The 14,659-nt window shown below is 33.5% G+C and overlaps 1 protein-coding gene across 1 annotated transcript; it reads left to right on the top strand.

The window, feature by feature from the left end:
* The first annotated feature begins 621 nt into the window (after positions 1-621).
* Positions 622-4,830, top strand: LOC136269424 (L-threonine 3-dehydrogenase, mitochondrial-like). Its single transcript, XM_011433542.4, has 8 exons — positions 622-778; positions 900-942; positions 2,757-2,827; positions 2,953-3,168; positions 3,644-3,750; positions 3,862-3,952; positions 4,050-4,316; positions 4,477-4,830. The coding sequence occupies exons 1-8, from the start codon at positions 748-750 to the stop codon at positions 4,623-4,625; spliced, it is 975 nt and encodes a 324-aa protein (XP_011431844.3). The 5' UTR covers positions 622-747; the 3' UTR covers positions 4,626-4,830.
* The last annotated feature ends 9,829 nt before the right edge of the window (positions 4,831-14,659 follow it).

Here is a 14,659-nt window from a genome sequence, read left to right as displayed (position 1 = left end):
CGTAATTTGTCCCCGCCTATTCAAATGTTTTGACTGTAACAGGTGAAATTGACGTAAGCTGTATATTTCTAGTCTCTATATTTTATTAAGTTTCTGTGAAATTTTCTTAATAAAGAGATGAAACAGAAGGAATGGTTTTTTTTATGTCAATTTTATAGCAAAAAGACTCGGAAACCGTTCGATTGAATAAGTGCACCGCCCCTCAGATATTATATATATATATATATATATATATATATATATATATATATATATATATATATATATATATATATATATATATATATATATATATATATATATATATATATATATATATATATATATATATATATATATAATATAGCTTAAGCGCTTTCATTTCAAAATCTTCAGAAGCTATATAAAGTTTTATAAGAAGCTATATAAAAAATTTATAAAGTTTATAAAAGTTTTTTATATATAAAATATATAAAAAGCCACTGAGGTTTTTCTTGGATTTATCTATATATACATGTATATATATATGTACGTTTCTGAGAAAATTTTCTTAATATAGAGATGAAACAGAAGGAATGGTTTTATATATATATATTTTTTATATAGCTCCTTATAAAAGTTTATAAATAAAAGATTTTATAGCAAAAAGACCCGGAAACCGTTCGATTGAATCAGTGCACCGCCCCTCAGATATTTATTGCCTAGCTGTACCCTCCGGACCAGTTCTAGCCGTCACTACACCAGAGGAAGCGGTACAGCACCGGAATCATGGACAACCACCCTCGAGTTTTAATTACAGGTTACAGGATTTATTTCAATCTTAAGACCTAGGTTTTGGAAGCTGAAAGACAGATTAATAAGCAAACATTTCATTCTGAAATATGGTGATATCTTATCTGTTGAATTCGTTTATTGTACAGGGAGTCTAGGGCAGCTAGGAACTGGGCTTGCCAAAGTATTGAGGTAAAAACTCTCTCTCTCTCTCTCTCTCTCTCTCTCTCTCTCTCTCTCTCTCTCTCTCTCTCTCTCTCTCTCTCTCTCAATTCTTCTTTAACCTATGTTTAAGTTTCCTTGTTGCTTCAAACATAAAATATTATGGCTCATTGTAGAATCATCGTTACTACCACCCTCACGCTAATCATTACTATTTTTTTTATTTTTTTTTTTACTTTTTTATTATGAAAGTTTGTAGATGCCTATTTATCTGTAGAATATTTCTGACATTATACAGGCATTCTCGTGATTCCCGATTCTCTCCCCTTTCTCCATTTCCTACTTTCCCTTTTTTTCCTCCGTCTAAAAAAATGTTGATGTATATAAGAGATCCTTACATGTGTAGCAGGTCAGTGCCGTATAGGTTTTTATCAGTACTTCGCGTTGTGTTTATTTTTGTTTTGTGACTGAATTTGACCTCTACATTAAAGGGACTTAAAATGTTTAAATTTTTATTTTTCCATTTTCAATGTTTATACTGAAAATTATAGAAGATTTTTAATGCTATGTCAAAATTTGAAAGTCAAATATCAAGTTATAAGCAAGATACAGGGTTCATAGTTCTTTGTTTTGTAAACAAAGCTCGAATATTGTCATTTTTTACACGTGTGTTGTATTGGTGTAAGTGTCAATCAAATGTATCTTTCTTTTGTTGAAAATAGTATTCATGAAACCAGATATAATAAACCAAAACGCAAAGTAAGTAAAAACCAAGATTAACAACCCTTTATTGCATTCATCTGCGTCATTTGTGATTTATTTTTATCGATTTACACGAACTGGTACTTAAGAAATGATTACTATATATAGTAATGATTACTATATATAGTATTTTATAGAAAACACACACACATTTTTATTTTACTTAAAGTTTAGAGAATTCTTTCATTTTGTCTGTCTGTCGTATATTACGTTTCAGAGTTACGGTCACGTTTACTTTAAAATTGTTTTGACGTTGCATGTGCATACCACGACGTCACATTTTTTCACAGCTGAAATAGCTTCACTAAAAAAACGGAGAAAAACTCAACTTAGAACTGGTTAATAGCCATAAAATTTCACATTTGACAACTTTGAGATGCGATTTATTTACTTCTGTAAAAATCTCAAATTTGCAAAATTGCCATAAGCACCCTTTTCCTTATGGACACAATCATATGTATATAATACAAAACATGAATAAACATTGTCATCTTTCATACTGATTCTAAAAGATAAATTAATATATCAGGTTTTATCAGCACTTTTTTACTGGCCATTTTTCAATTCGCAGTCAAACTGAAAAAGGGCGTATTTGTATACAATTGAGTTCAACATCAACTTTAAGTAAACCCAGAAAACAAAGAAGTACTCGTAGTTTTTCGGGACATGTTGTACAAATGACTGCATATAGGTTACGAAAACCTAGTAATTCCTCAAAACATTGTCGCATACTATTGGTTTGGAAAGAGAATGTAGACACCAAAACCCGTGGCTTGCGACGACGATCTTAAAATACAGTTTTTTCCGGATATATTTGTAAATCCAAAGAATGTACTCTTTAAAACGCATGTAATTTATATTAAATGCATATTTAAAAGTAGCTATTTCAAAAAAAAAAATCAGACAAATACAAAAACCGTAATGAATGATTCGGAAACGGGCAATATTTTTTCTTACGGACAACAAATTGTGATGTAATCTCTTAGTACATTCTTTACTTATGTTTGCGATTATTTCATATTTTTAAATCACGAAAATTGCCTTTATACTATTTCTAAAACAATGGATTGGAATTATTACAGACAACGTTATGGACCAACCAATTTAATTATGTCTGACATTCGGAAGCCTCCACAGGAAATATTGGAAAGTGGTAAGAACATTGATGTTGTTGTATAGCATGATGAGAAATACCTGTTTGCATGAAATAAGCAATTTGGGCTGTAGATGTAAACGACCAATATTAAAGCAGTTTATTTTCTATATGAACTCTCTCAGGTCCGTTTGTATTTGCCGACATTCTGGATTTCAAAAAGCTGCAGGAGCTAATAGTCAACTATAACATCGACTGGATCATCCACTTTAGTGCACTGCTCAGCGCCATTGGAGAGAACAATGTCCCATTAGCCATGCGTGTCAACATCGAAGGGCTTCACAACGTGTTGGAACTGGCAAAACAGTACAGACTCAAAATATTTGTACCAAGTACCATAGGTATACCTGTTTTTTTTAAAGACAAATTACTATATACATTTTTTCTTAAAAAGTCTTAATGAGTTACCACCAAACGTATAATCCATCACCGGCTTATGTTATCTTTAGCTTCCATGCCTGTTCCAAAAGAATATTCTTTCTTAGAAGCTTTCTTCCTAGATCAAGAGATCTGGAATACCATTAAACCAAGAAATGAATATTCGGATAAAAAAATTAGATCCTCATCGAATGATTCATTATCTTGAGTCAATTCTACTCACTCGTGTAGAAAGACTTTTGTATGCACGTATCTGCATCCGCTGATAAAATTTTATATCATAAAATCATAATTTTTCATTTTATAATTTGTGAAGAAAATAGGGAATAGGGAAGACAATCTGAATACAAACTTACAGGATTTTTTTTATTTGGAACATTCTTTACTTTGAATTTTGTTGTACACAGTGGTTAACCCTTATGTTTTGTTTACTATCAGGAGCTTTTGGTCCCGACTCCCCACGTGATCTCACCCCTGACCTGTGTATACAGCGCCCCCGGACAATTTACGGAGTCTCCAAAGTTCACGCCGAATTGCTGGGCGAGGTGCGCTTCTATTATTTAGTATTTAAAATATCATCTACATGAATATTTTCATGATTTTACTAATAAGTTCATATTTGCAAATCATATGCATCTATCTTATTTCATTTGCAGTACTATTATCACAAGTTTGACGTGGACTTCCGTAGTTTACGATTTCCCGGTATCATATCTGCCAATACAAATCCTGGAGGCGGCACCACTGGTAAGTCTATTACCGTTTACACGTCATGCTGAATATTATACACTTTACACGCAATATACATTGTTTAACTTTTAAAGTTTTTTCCGCACATTTGCAGACTACGCCGTAAAGATTTTTCACGATGCCCTAAAATCTGGACATTTTAAGTGCTATCTACGAGAGGACACCATGCTTCCTATGATGTTCATTGACGACTGTTTACGTTCGGTGGTTGAGTTTATAGAGACACCCGACTCAAAACTCAAAATGAGAACGTATAATGTGACCGCCATGAGTTTTACACCAGACGAGATTGTAGAGGAAGTCCGGAAATATGTACCGGAACTAAAAGTGACGTATGAAATTGATGGCCGACAAGCAATTGGTACTTAAAAATTATCATTAGTCGGTTTTTTTTTCATTTTATCTATTCAGAATTAGGCGGTAGGTAATTTTCTTGAAAATTCTAGTATATTTTTTTATCACCAGATTCGTATATATTATAGACAAGTAGAGCAATTTAAAACTGTTCAATTATTTTCCAGCCGACACTTGGCCCAAACGTTTTGATGACAGTAACGCGCGAGCTGACTGGGGATGGAAACACACAATGGATCTCCCTCAAATGTGCAAGGCCATGTTTAAATTCCTAGATCCTTCTCACCAAAACCAAACACAGAAAATTCAAGCCTAGAACAACATTAAGTGCATATATTTATTTTAGTATCATTAATGAGTCTCACTGACAGCAAAAGAATTAATCTCAAGAATTTTACACCATATTAAATATACTTTTTAAAAATGCTTTTCGTTTCTAACGAAATTATTTGTCCATTATAAAAGCATATTTGATTGTTTGCTGTTCTAAATTGTGATGTTATTACAGGCATATAATTAAGGTCTTCCGTTTCCAACGGAAGACCTTACTGCTATTGCTTTCTTTCTTTTCTTTTCTTTTTTTTTCTTACGCATTTTTGTACAAGCGATTTCTTGAAAACGACTTGACCGATTTCCGTGAAAATTTCAGATCTTGTAGATATTGATAAAAAACCTTATATATAATTTTTTATTTTAATGACGTCATTTCCGTTCGGAAGATATTGACGTTTTAGTGATTTTTAGAGGGCCATTTTGTCCTGCTATCTCCTCCTAAACGAAAAAAGATATTGAATTCAAATTTTCAGGGATTGTAGACAAAAGATTGTAGATGTGTTTAAAGGCATTTATGGTTGTCTGGCTTCAAAGGCGTCGAAGCTCGCCTGGACCCGAAAATCGAGTTTAAAAAAACGACGTAATTTTTAATGGTTTTCCTTCTTTATCTCTTTTCCTGAAAATATTTTAACATAACATATAGAGGAAATAAAATTTGTATTTACAAGAGCTTTTGTTATATATCAAGAAAAAGGGGCTAGCCCCTCAAATTAGGGGCCATAAGGGCTTTAAAGTCTTTCTTCCATAGCACTTTACTGAGAAATTTTTTGTTATATATTTCAGAAGCAAAAATGTTTATCTTTCACTTATAAAACTATACATTATAAAAATTTTATCATGCATTACGTAATAATGGGTTTTAAGGGACCAGAAGTCCAAAACTTCGGTCAATTATATCTCAAAAAGGACAAATATTTTGAAAAGCAATATAGAATAAAAGTTGCTTAGAATGGCGTTTTAAAAAATATTCAATCATAAAAGTTTCGTTATCTGGCCCCAATAAGGAGATAAGGGGTCGGCCCCTAAAACGTCCTATCCCAGATAGCTCAAAAACGGCAACGAATTTCTAAACACTTCTTGAACAAAATATGTTTAATATCAAAAGACCTTTCATTTGATGCCAAGAAAAAGGGGCTGGCTCTTCAGTTTAGGAGCCAAAAGGGCTGTAAAGTCTTTCTTCCATAGCACTTTACTGAGAAATATATTGTAATATATTTTTAGCTCACCTGAGCTGAAAGCTCAAGTGAGCTATTCTGATCACTTTTTGTCCGTCGTCCGTCCGTCCGTCCGTCTGTCCGTCCGTCTGTCTGTCCGTCTGTAAACTTTTTACATTTTGAACTTCTTCTCTAAAACCGCTTATCCAATTTCAACCAAATTTGGCACAAAGCATCCTTATGGGAGGGCGAATACAAATTGCAGAAATAAAAGTCCGATCTGTATTCAAAGCGGAGAAAACCTTGAAACTGTAGAAAAAGGGGGGTGCATTTTAAAAAATCTTCTTCTCAAGAACTACTGATTCCAATTCAACGTAGTTTAGCATAAATTATCCTTATGGGAAGGAAAATATAAATTGCAAAAATTAAGGTCTAATTCTGTTTCAAATCTGAGTTATTACGAAAATAATAATAAAGGAAAGGCGTGTTTCAATCAGTTTAATAGCTTCGGATTCGGCATCCGGTAAAATGGGTAGACAAGACTTGGCCTGGTCAAAACAAAAGATTGGCAGTTATTAATCTGCCAATCTCATTAAAATTTCAGGATATATGATGGACCAGTATATTTGTATTTGCTGTAAATATTGCTGCAAAATAATGCGTATTTGGAATTGACGATTGCCGATCTGCCCCGGCTTTTATTTTGCCACGGCCCGGGTTTGCGTACCCATTTTACCAAGTCTCGTATTCCATACATCTAAAACGAGGTTCTTTGTTTAAAGCAGCCATGACATTATACGAAAAAGGGTCGATCTGACTATGATGAATTTGCTTGTTGTGCAACAGTTCGCGAATGATGGGAAATTTTTGAAACATGCAAAATATATTGGTGCCGATTTTGTGTAGTAAATTGAGGCTAAATATTTCAACGCGTTGAAAGTTTTCACACATGACGTTGGTGTTAGCTTGTTCTGATTTTCGTTTCGTTTTCATTATTTATGCTTTGTAACCTGGGAACTATCATCTGTATTTCGTGATTTTTACGTATCAAATCAAACAGAGACTTCGGTAAATCAAACAGTTAACTCTTTACCTGCGCAAATTAAGCAAAATCTGATGTATCAAAAAAGTACTGAAATATAATTCATTCTATCGGTAATTCGGCATTATATTTTGCGTAATGGTAGATAAATGCAATTGGTTTTGTTGAGATGCTCGGCTTTTTCTCGAGTTTATTCAGTTTAAATAGAGTTTGATATCGCTGTCGGAAATATGTAGGTATATACATGTACATGTATATATATGATTCATTTCGAAAAAATAAATTGTGTTCTTTATTTGTTATAGTGCATGTTTCTTGTGTTTTAATTGTGTACAATTTCTATTTACTAACCATATTTGAGTGTTAAGCTTCGAATTATAAGCAAGATACAGAGATTTGCTCACAATTCTATGTTTGTACACAGATCTTAAAAACTAAAGATTAAAAAAGTAAAAAAAATTGTCAATATTTATTAAGAAAATTTTCAAAGTCTCTTCTTCCAGAAACTTATTGTATTGTAAACTTAACCTTTTTTAGCTCACCTGAGCCAGTCTTCTTCTCAAAAACTATTAGGCCAGGAAAGCTCAAATTTGAGTGGAAGCATCCTCAGAAAGTGTAGATTCAAGTTTGTTCAAATCATGGTCACCTGGGGTAGGGTGGGGCCACAAAAGGGGGATCATGTTTTACATAAGAATATATAGAGAAAATCTTTAAAAATCTTCTTCTCAAAAACTATTAGGCCAGGAAAGCTCAAATTAAAATGGAAGCATCCTCAGGTAGTGTAGATTCAAGTTTGTCAAATCATAGTTCCCATGGGTAGGGTGGGGCCACAATTGGGGGATCAAGTTTTACATAGGAATATATTGAGAAAATCTTTAAAAATCTTCTTCTCAAAAACTATTAGGCCAGAAAAGCTCAAATTTGAGTGGAAGCATCCTCAGATAGTATAGATTCAAGGTTGTTCAAATCATGGTCCCCGGGGATAGGGTGGGGCCACAATTGGGGGATCAAGTTTTATATAGGAATATATAGAGGAAATCTTTTAAAAATCTTCTACTCAAAAATATTTGGCCAAGAAATCTCAAATTGGCATGTAACCATCCTTAGGAAGTGTAGATTCAAGTTTGTTCAAATCATGGTCCCTGGGGGTAGGGCGGGTTACAATGGGGGATGAATTTTTATAGATAGAGAAAATCTTTAAAAGTCTTCTCCTCAAAACTATTAGGCCTGGAAAGGCCATATTTGAGTGGAAGCATCCCCAGATCATATAGATTCAAGTTTGTTTAAATAATAGTCCAGGGGTAGGGTGAGGCCACAATGGGGGATGAATTTTTTCTTAGGAATATATAGAGAAAATCTTTAAAATCTTCTTTTTAAAGAATTTTTGGCCAGAAAGGGTTTAAACATGTGTAGAGGCATCCTTGGGTAGTGTAAATTCAAGTTTGCAAAATCACAGTCATTAGTGGTAGGGCGGGACCGTGATGGCGGTTTGAATTTTTACATAGGAATATAAAGAGAAAATCTTTAAAACTATTCTGGGAAAGTGTTCAGTTCAAAACTCAGTACTTAGTGTGAAAGCAAAGGTTATGCAGATTTAAGTCTGATGAAACCATGATTCCCTAGAGAAAAATGGGGCCATGAAATGGGGGGGGGGGGGTATATAGGAATAGAGACAAATCTTCTTACAGGTACAACAACAAAAGGGGCTTGGTATTTACCAAAAAATAAGAGGTTGATAAAAATTGGCAGATTTTCAATTTTTTTTAGCAAGATCTACTGTACTCAGTTGTCAATATATTTTGATACTGTAATGCTAATTTGATCAGAATTAAGGCAATTGTTGCTCAGGTGAGCGATGTGGCCCCTGGGCCTCTTGTTTTTAGCTCACCTGAGCTGAAAGCTCAAGTGAGCTATTCTGATCACATTTTGTCCGTCGTCCGTCTGTCCGTCTGTCTGTCCGTCCGTCCGTCCGTCCGTCTGTAAACTTTTTACATTTTGAACTTCTTCTCTAAAACCGCTTATCCAATTTCAACCAAATTTGGCACAAAGCATCCTTATGGGATGGCGAATATAAATTGCAGAAATAAAAGTATGATCTGTATTCAAAGCGGAGAAAACCTTGAAACTGTAGAAAAAGGGGGGTGCATTTTTAAAAATCTTCTTCTCAAGAACTACCGAGGCAAATTCAACGTAGTTTAGCATAAATTATCCTTATGGGAAGGAAAATATAAATTGCAAAAATTAAGGTCTAATTAAGTTTCAAATCTGAGTTATTACGAAAATAATGATAAAGGAAAGGCGTGTTTCAGCTTCGGTTCGGTTCGGCATCCGGTAAAATGGGTAGGCAAGACTTGGCCTGGTCAAAACAAAAGATTGGCAGTTATTAATCTGCCAATCTCATTAAAATTTCAGGATATTTGATGGACCAGTTATATTTGTATTCGCTGTAAATATTGCCGCAAAATAATGCGTATTTGGAATTGACGATTGCCGATCTACCCCGGCTTTTATTTTGCCACGGCCCGGGTTTGCATACCCATTTTACCAAGACTCGTATTCCATACTTCTAAAACGAGGTTCTTTGTTTAAAGCAGCCATGACATTATACGAAAAAGGGTCGATCTGACTATGATGAATTTGCTTGTTTATGCAACAGTTCGTGTATGAAGGGAAATTTTTGAAACATGCAAAATACATTGGTGCCGATTTTGTGAAGTAAATTGAGGCTAAATATTTCAATGCGTTGACAGATTTCACACATGACGTTGGTGTTAGCTAGGACTGATTTTCGTTTCGTATTCATTATTTATGCTTTGTAATTTAACCTGGGAACTCTCGTATTTCGTGATTTTTACGTATCAATTCAAACAGAGACTTCGGTAGATCAAACAGTTAACTCTTTACCTGCGCAAATTAAGCAAAATCTGATGTATCAAAAAAGTACTGAAATACAATTCATTCTATCGGTAATTCGGCATTATCTTTTGCGTAATGGTAGATTAATGCAATAGGTTTTGTTGAGATCGATGCTCGGCATTTTCTCGAGTTTATTCAGTTTAAATAGAGTTTGATATCGCTGAAGGAAATATGTAGGTATATATACATGTGTATATATGATTCATTTCGAAAAAATAAATTGTGTTCTTTATTTGTTATAGTGCATGCATGTTTCTTGTGTTTAATTGTTTACAATTTCTATTTACTAACCATATTTGAGTGTTAAGCTTCGAATTATAAGCAATTAAGATACAGAGATTTGCTCACAATTCTATGTTTGTACACAGATCTTAAAAACTAAAGATTAAAAAAGTAAAAAATTTGTCAATATTTATTAAGAAAATTTTCAAAGTCTGTTCTTCCAGAAACCAATTTTAACAACTTATTGTATTGTAAACTTAACCTTTTTTCGTCATTATTACTCCTACTGTACATGTGATCCTTGACTGTGTTTGTGTACATTTGTATAAACTGATTTTGAACCTTAAATACCAATGAACTGGTCTTGAGTGAATAAAAGAATTGAAAATCTTAGGCCATTCTTTTTTTCCATTTTAAATGCTGAATAGGAAATACCAAGTTAAAAATCTTAAGCTGAATGTAATAAAGTCATGTCAACAAAATATGACTCAAACCTAGGGAAACTGTGAGCTCTGTATCTTGCTTATAATTCTACGATTGACGCTGACATTTTGGTTGAACATTAGAAATTCTATATGAATTAGAGTATGTTAAATACTTGTACAAAAAAAATAAAAGAATGATATTCTGTATATACCTACTCTCTGGGGTCCCCTCATTATACAATAAATAATGTGAAATCTACATCAATTTTGATAGTTTTTCAGACACGAGTAAATAAAAACGACATCTTTAAAACAGTTTCCATAGTTTTGACACATTTCTGTTATGGGGATAAAATAATTATCGCTATTTCTAAGAAAATATCCCAGCGGAAAATTATCCTGGTTTGTACGCGAGGTAAATAACAGTCATTTATTTATAATGGAAAACAAATTAAATTTTTGAATGTTTTAATTTGAGGAATTGAGCACATTGAGGTACAATTTTCTTCTTCACATCTATTCATGAAGGATTTTTTAAATAAAATACAATAACTATTATATATTTTTTTTAAATACAATAACAAGTAAGTAGTTGATGAAACAAATGTACCTATATGCTCTCATATATTTTGATCGCTTTACAAAGTGTGTGTGTGGGGGGGGGGGGGGGGCGCAGAACGAAAATATAGGGATTTGGAAGTTAACAACTTAACAGTGTACCCCTACCAAATGTTTAGTTTTATATCTTGCGTAGGATTTTCTTATTCTGGTAAAAAATAGTATTTCATGAAGGTACAATGTCAAAGATTACGTGTATGCAAAAATAATTGTAAAATTCGAATACTTGACAATATTTATTTTTTGTTATTCTACCGAGGGACCATATGGCACAATATCTTTTGAACGCCAATTGTTGCTCAGGTGAGCGATGTGGCCCCATGGGCCTCTTGTTATATGTAATATAAATTTCCAAACAATTGTTGAACAAAATGTCTTTAAAATCAAATAAATTTTCATTTAAAAGGTTTCCAAGAAAAAGGTACTGGCCCCTATTACTAGATCTTTCAATTTGAACCTTTTATTTCAACCCAGTACCTTTCTTGATTTTTGTACCAATGACCAGACCAATTCGTTCATTTTTAAGCGAGTTATGAGTTTTGGGGCATTTGAGTTTCGAATGTCGTGCTTGACATGTATTGTAGAAAAAAATTCTAACTCCCGAGCCCTTCACTCAATCCTAATGAAATTTTGTGTAAATGTACCTCGGACCCCATTCTTATTGTCTGCCAAATATGCAGCGGATTGAACAGTTAAAAAGAAATTCCTGAGACCAAGCGGCGGGTATAGCCAGTACGGGGACTTAAAATTTACATAGCTCTAAGGATGTAAGCAGCCGCGTAATATTTCTGTTGCATGTATATTTCTTGTTTTCCGTTTAGTCTGTATCTACGATAGCGTGTGAACTACTTATGGATGTTAGAACTGTGGAAATTACTGTCATCAAATTTTTACCGAATAAATTTACGTGTTACTGATTTCGTTATTTCTACATTTATAAAGATTTTATCAATCCTGTTGAAATAAAACAGTCAAACACAATAGTAAACGACACGAGAGAAAAAATCACAACACTGAAATACATGTGCAAAATGCGTCAGTCATTGTTTTAGGACTTAACTTCCCCTAAATTCTACTTTCGATTTATTTACGACGAAAATCAAGATCGGGTCTTTTAACCCCCCTCCAGACACAAACACGCATCAATATTTCAAATGACCTCGCACTGTTACCAAACCTGTGTAGTCAGACATCTCACACGTTGTTTTTCATCTCATACAAAAATTTAGCTCCTGTCCCGAGCGGAAATGCCCCAAATTCAAAAAGAAATTCGGGAATTATTTCGCTTCAGCCATGTTTTTACGTGAACCTTCGCTCAAATACTGCTATGACACCTGCTGTGTGTTCTAATCTCACCGGAGCCAATTTCTTTTTCTTTTTCTTTTTTGGATTTTCTAACTAAAATATTGAACATAAAGGGTTGTTGGACTGTAGTACAAGTTGAAAATATTCTTCCATTAAGATTTAGACAAATACTGTCTTTAATTATTAGGGTCTTCCGTCTTAGGCGAAAAACCATTATTCTATTGTTTCTTATTAACTTTTCTTATTGTTAAGGTCTTCCGTTTCCAACGGAATACCTTATTGTAATTCTTCAGTTTTTCCCCTATTGTTAAGGTCTTACATTGATGTACTTAACAACATGCAACCTTCAAATGGTGGTTCAGCAGCCCAAATAAGGAGATAAGGGCCCGGCCCCTAAATGTTTTTCTCAGATATCTCAAAACGGTAACGAATTTCTTAACAAGTGTTGAGAAAAATGTCTTTAAAATTAAATAACCTTTCATTTGATACCAAGAAAAAGGGGCTGGCCCAATATATTAGAGACCTAGAGGGCTTTAAAATCTTATATCTATAGCTCATCGCCGAGGGATATTTTGTAATGGATTATAGAAGCAAATATTATTATATTGCAGTTATGAAGTCCAACAGCATAACGATTTTCTCATGTGTTACGTAATTAGGGGAGGGGGGGGTTGGGTGCAAAATTCAAAACTTTGATTACCTATACCTCCAAAAGGAATACTATTTTGAAATGCAGTATAGAAAAAAGAGGCTCAAAATGATATTTAACATAATCCAACCTTCAAAATTTGGTTCAGTAGCCTTAATAGGGAAATAACGGACCGTTGTCGTATAATTTAAGGTCCGCCCTGTAAAATGGTCCGGGGCGGACCCTAAATGTTAACATTCAAGGTCCGCCTTCGCTCTAAAAGGGTCCGGCCCGTATAAGAAAAGGTCCGCCTAACATAAAAGGTCCGGGGTATATATTTTTTCATTTGCATTTTTTTTTTATTTCGAGTATTTTGTTATAAAATAAGTGGTATTGTTTTGTAATTCTTTAAAGTGAGTACTTACCCGAAGTGAGTTCGTATAAACATCCATCACGAAGTGTAAATGAAAATGCACAATTTTACATGTAGTCAAAACTCACATTTATTTCACATTAATTTTGCCAGTCGATCTTATATAAACAGGAAATGAAACTGATTGGTGTCACTAATTAAACAATGGCTTCAGTCGGGTATATGCACACACCACCCTGCAGGTGTGAAGGGTTCACACCTTCAGGTGTTTGACTGTTTGAAATGATCATGTAAACAATGGACATTTTATACGTCCTCTTTTTGCACATCTTTCCAATATGATACACGCTTAAAAACGTTACCCTTTACAAAATCAACTATTTTTTAGAATTATGTTAAATACCGATACCTGCAAGCGGTACGTATTATTGCTTTTTTTTATTTGCACTAGGGCACATGTGCAAGTTATGCTAATTATAATAAATTGTTCAATTCATCGATCCTTTTTTCTATAATTATATTTTTGGATCAGACTTTTGCCTTTGTTAATATCAAAGAAGGGGAGTATCCAAAGGAATTGATTTGTTCATAAGAAATTAAACACATGTAATATTAGCAAAGAGTCACATTCCATCGGCTGTCTTAGCATTTTGTATCATAAAAAAAATTAAGGTGATTCAGTTTAAAAATTTCTTAAAAAGAAAATATTTGTGTGAAAAAGGCAAATGTTGACACCCCGGTAAAATTTTATTTTAGATTCCTGCCTGCTACACCCACATATACATGTAGCATTAATTTTTTTCACAAGTATCATATAAACATTATGAAATACATTTCTTGGCCCCTCCCCCAATTTAAAGAATAAAAAGGCCATTAGATGAAAATCAATACCGTCAGACAAATATCCCAAACATAGCTTAATATTTTAAGATTATTTCAACGAGACGGACACTTGTTTGCAATGGATTTCAGGCCTTTGTTACATTTTTAAAAAGTCGTCGGATAAAACTGCATTATAAATATGTTTTACTACAGTAACTTCTCTCCATCTCTTTCTAAACATTACATTAATTTTACGATCTTTGTAGGGACACAATGCATTTATATATACATGTACCGGGTCTCATTCTTTTAATTGAAATATCTTACGATGAAAATCAATTATTTAAATACTATTATAAATAATGTGTAACTACTCTGAATAAATAAAAAAAAACTTCCCTGAAGTCAATTTCATAGGGGGGGGGGGGGGGGCTTTTCTGTACAAAGATATTGTATCCTACCCCCAAAATAAAAATGTAATTTAGATGAACATCAAAACTTGTTCAATATGT

This window comes from Magallana gigas, chromosome 7 (genome assembly GCF_963853765.1).
Source record: "Magallana gigas chromosome 7, xbMagGiga1.1, whole genome shotgun sequence".
Classification (NCBI taxonomy): domain Eukaryota; kingdom Metazoa; phylum Mollusca; class Bivalvia; order Ostreida; family Ostreidae; genus Magallana; species Magallana gigas.
Note: the sequence above shows the minus strand (reverse complement) of the source record. Positions and strands in the feature narration are given on the sequence as shown.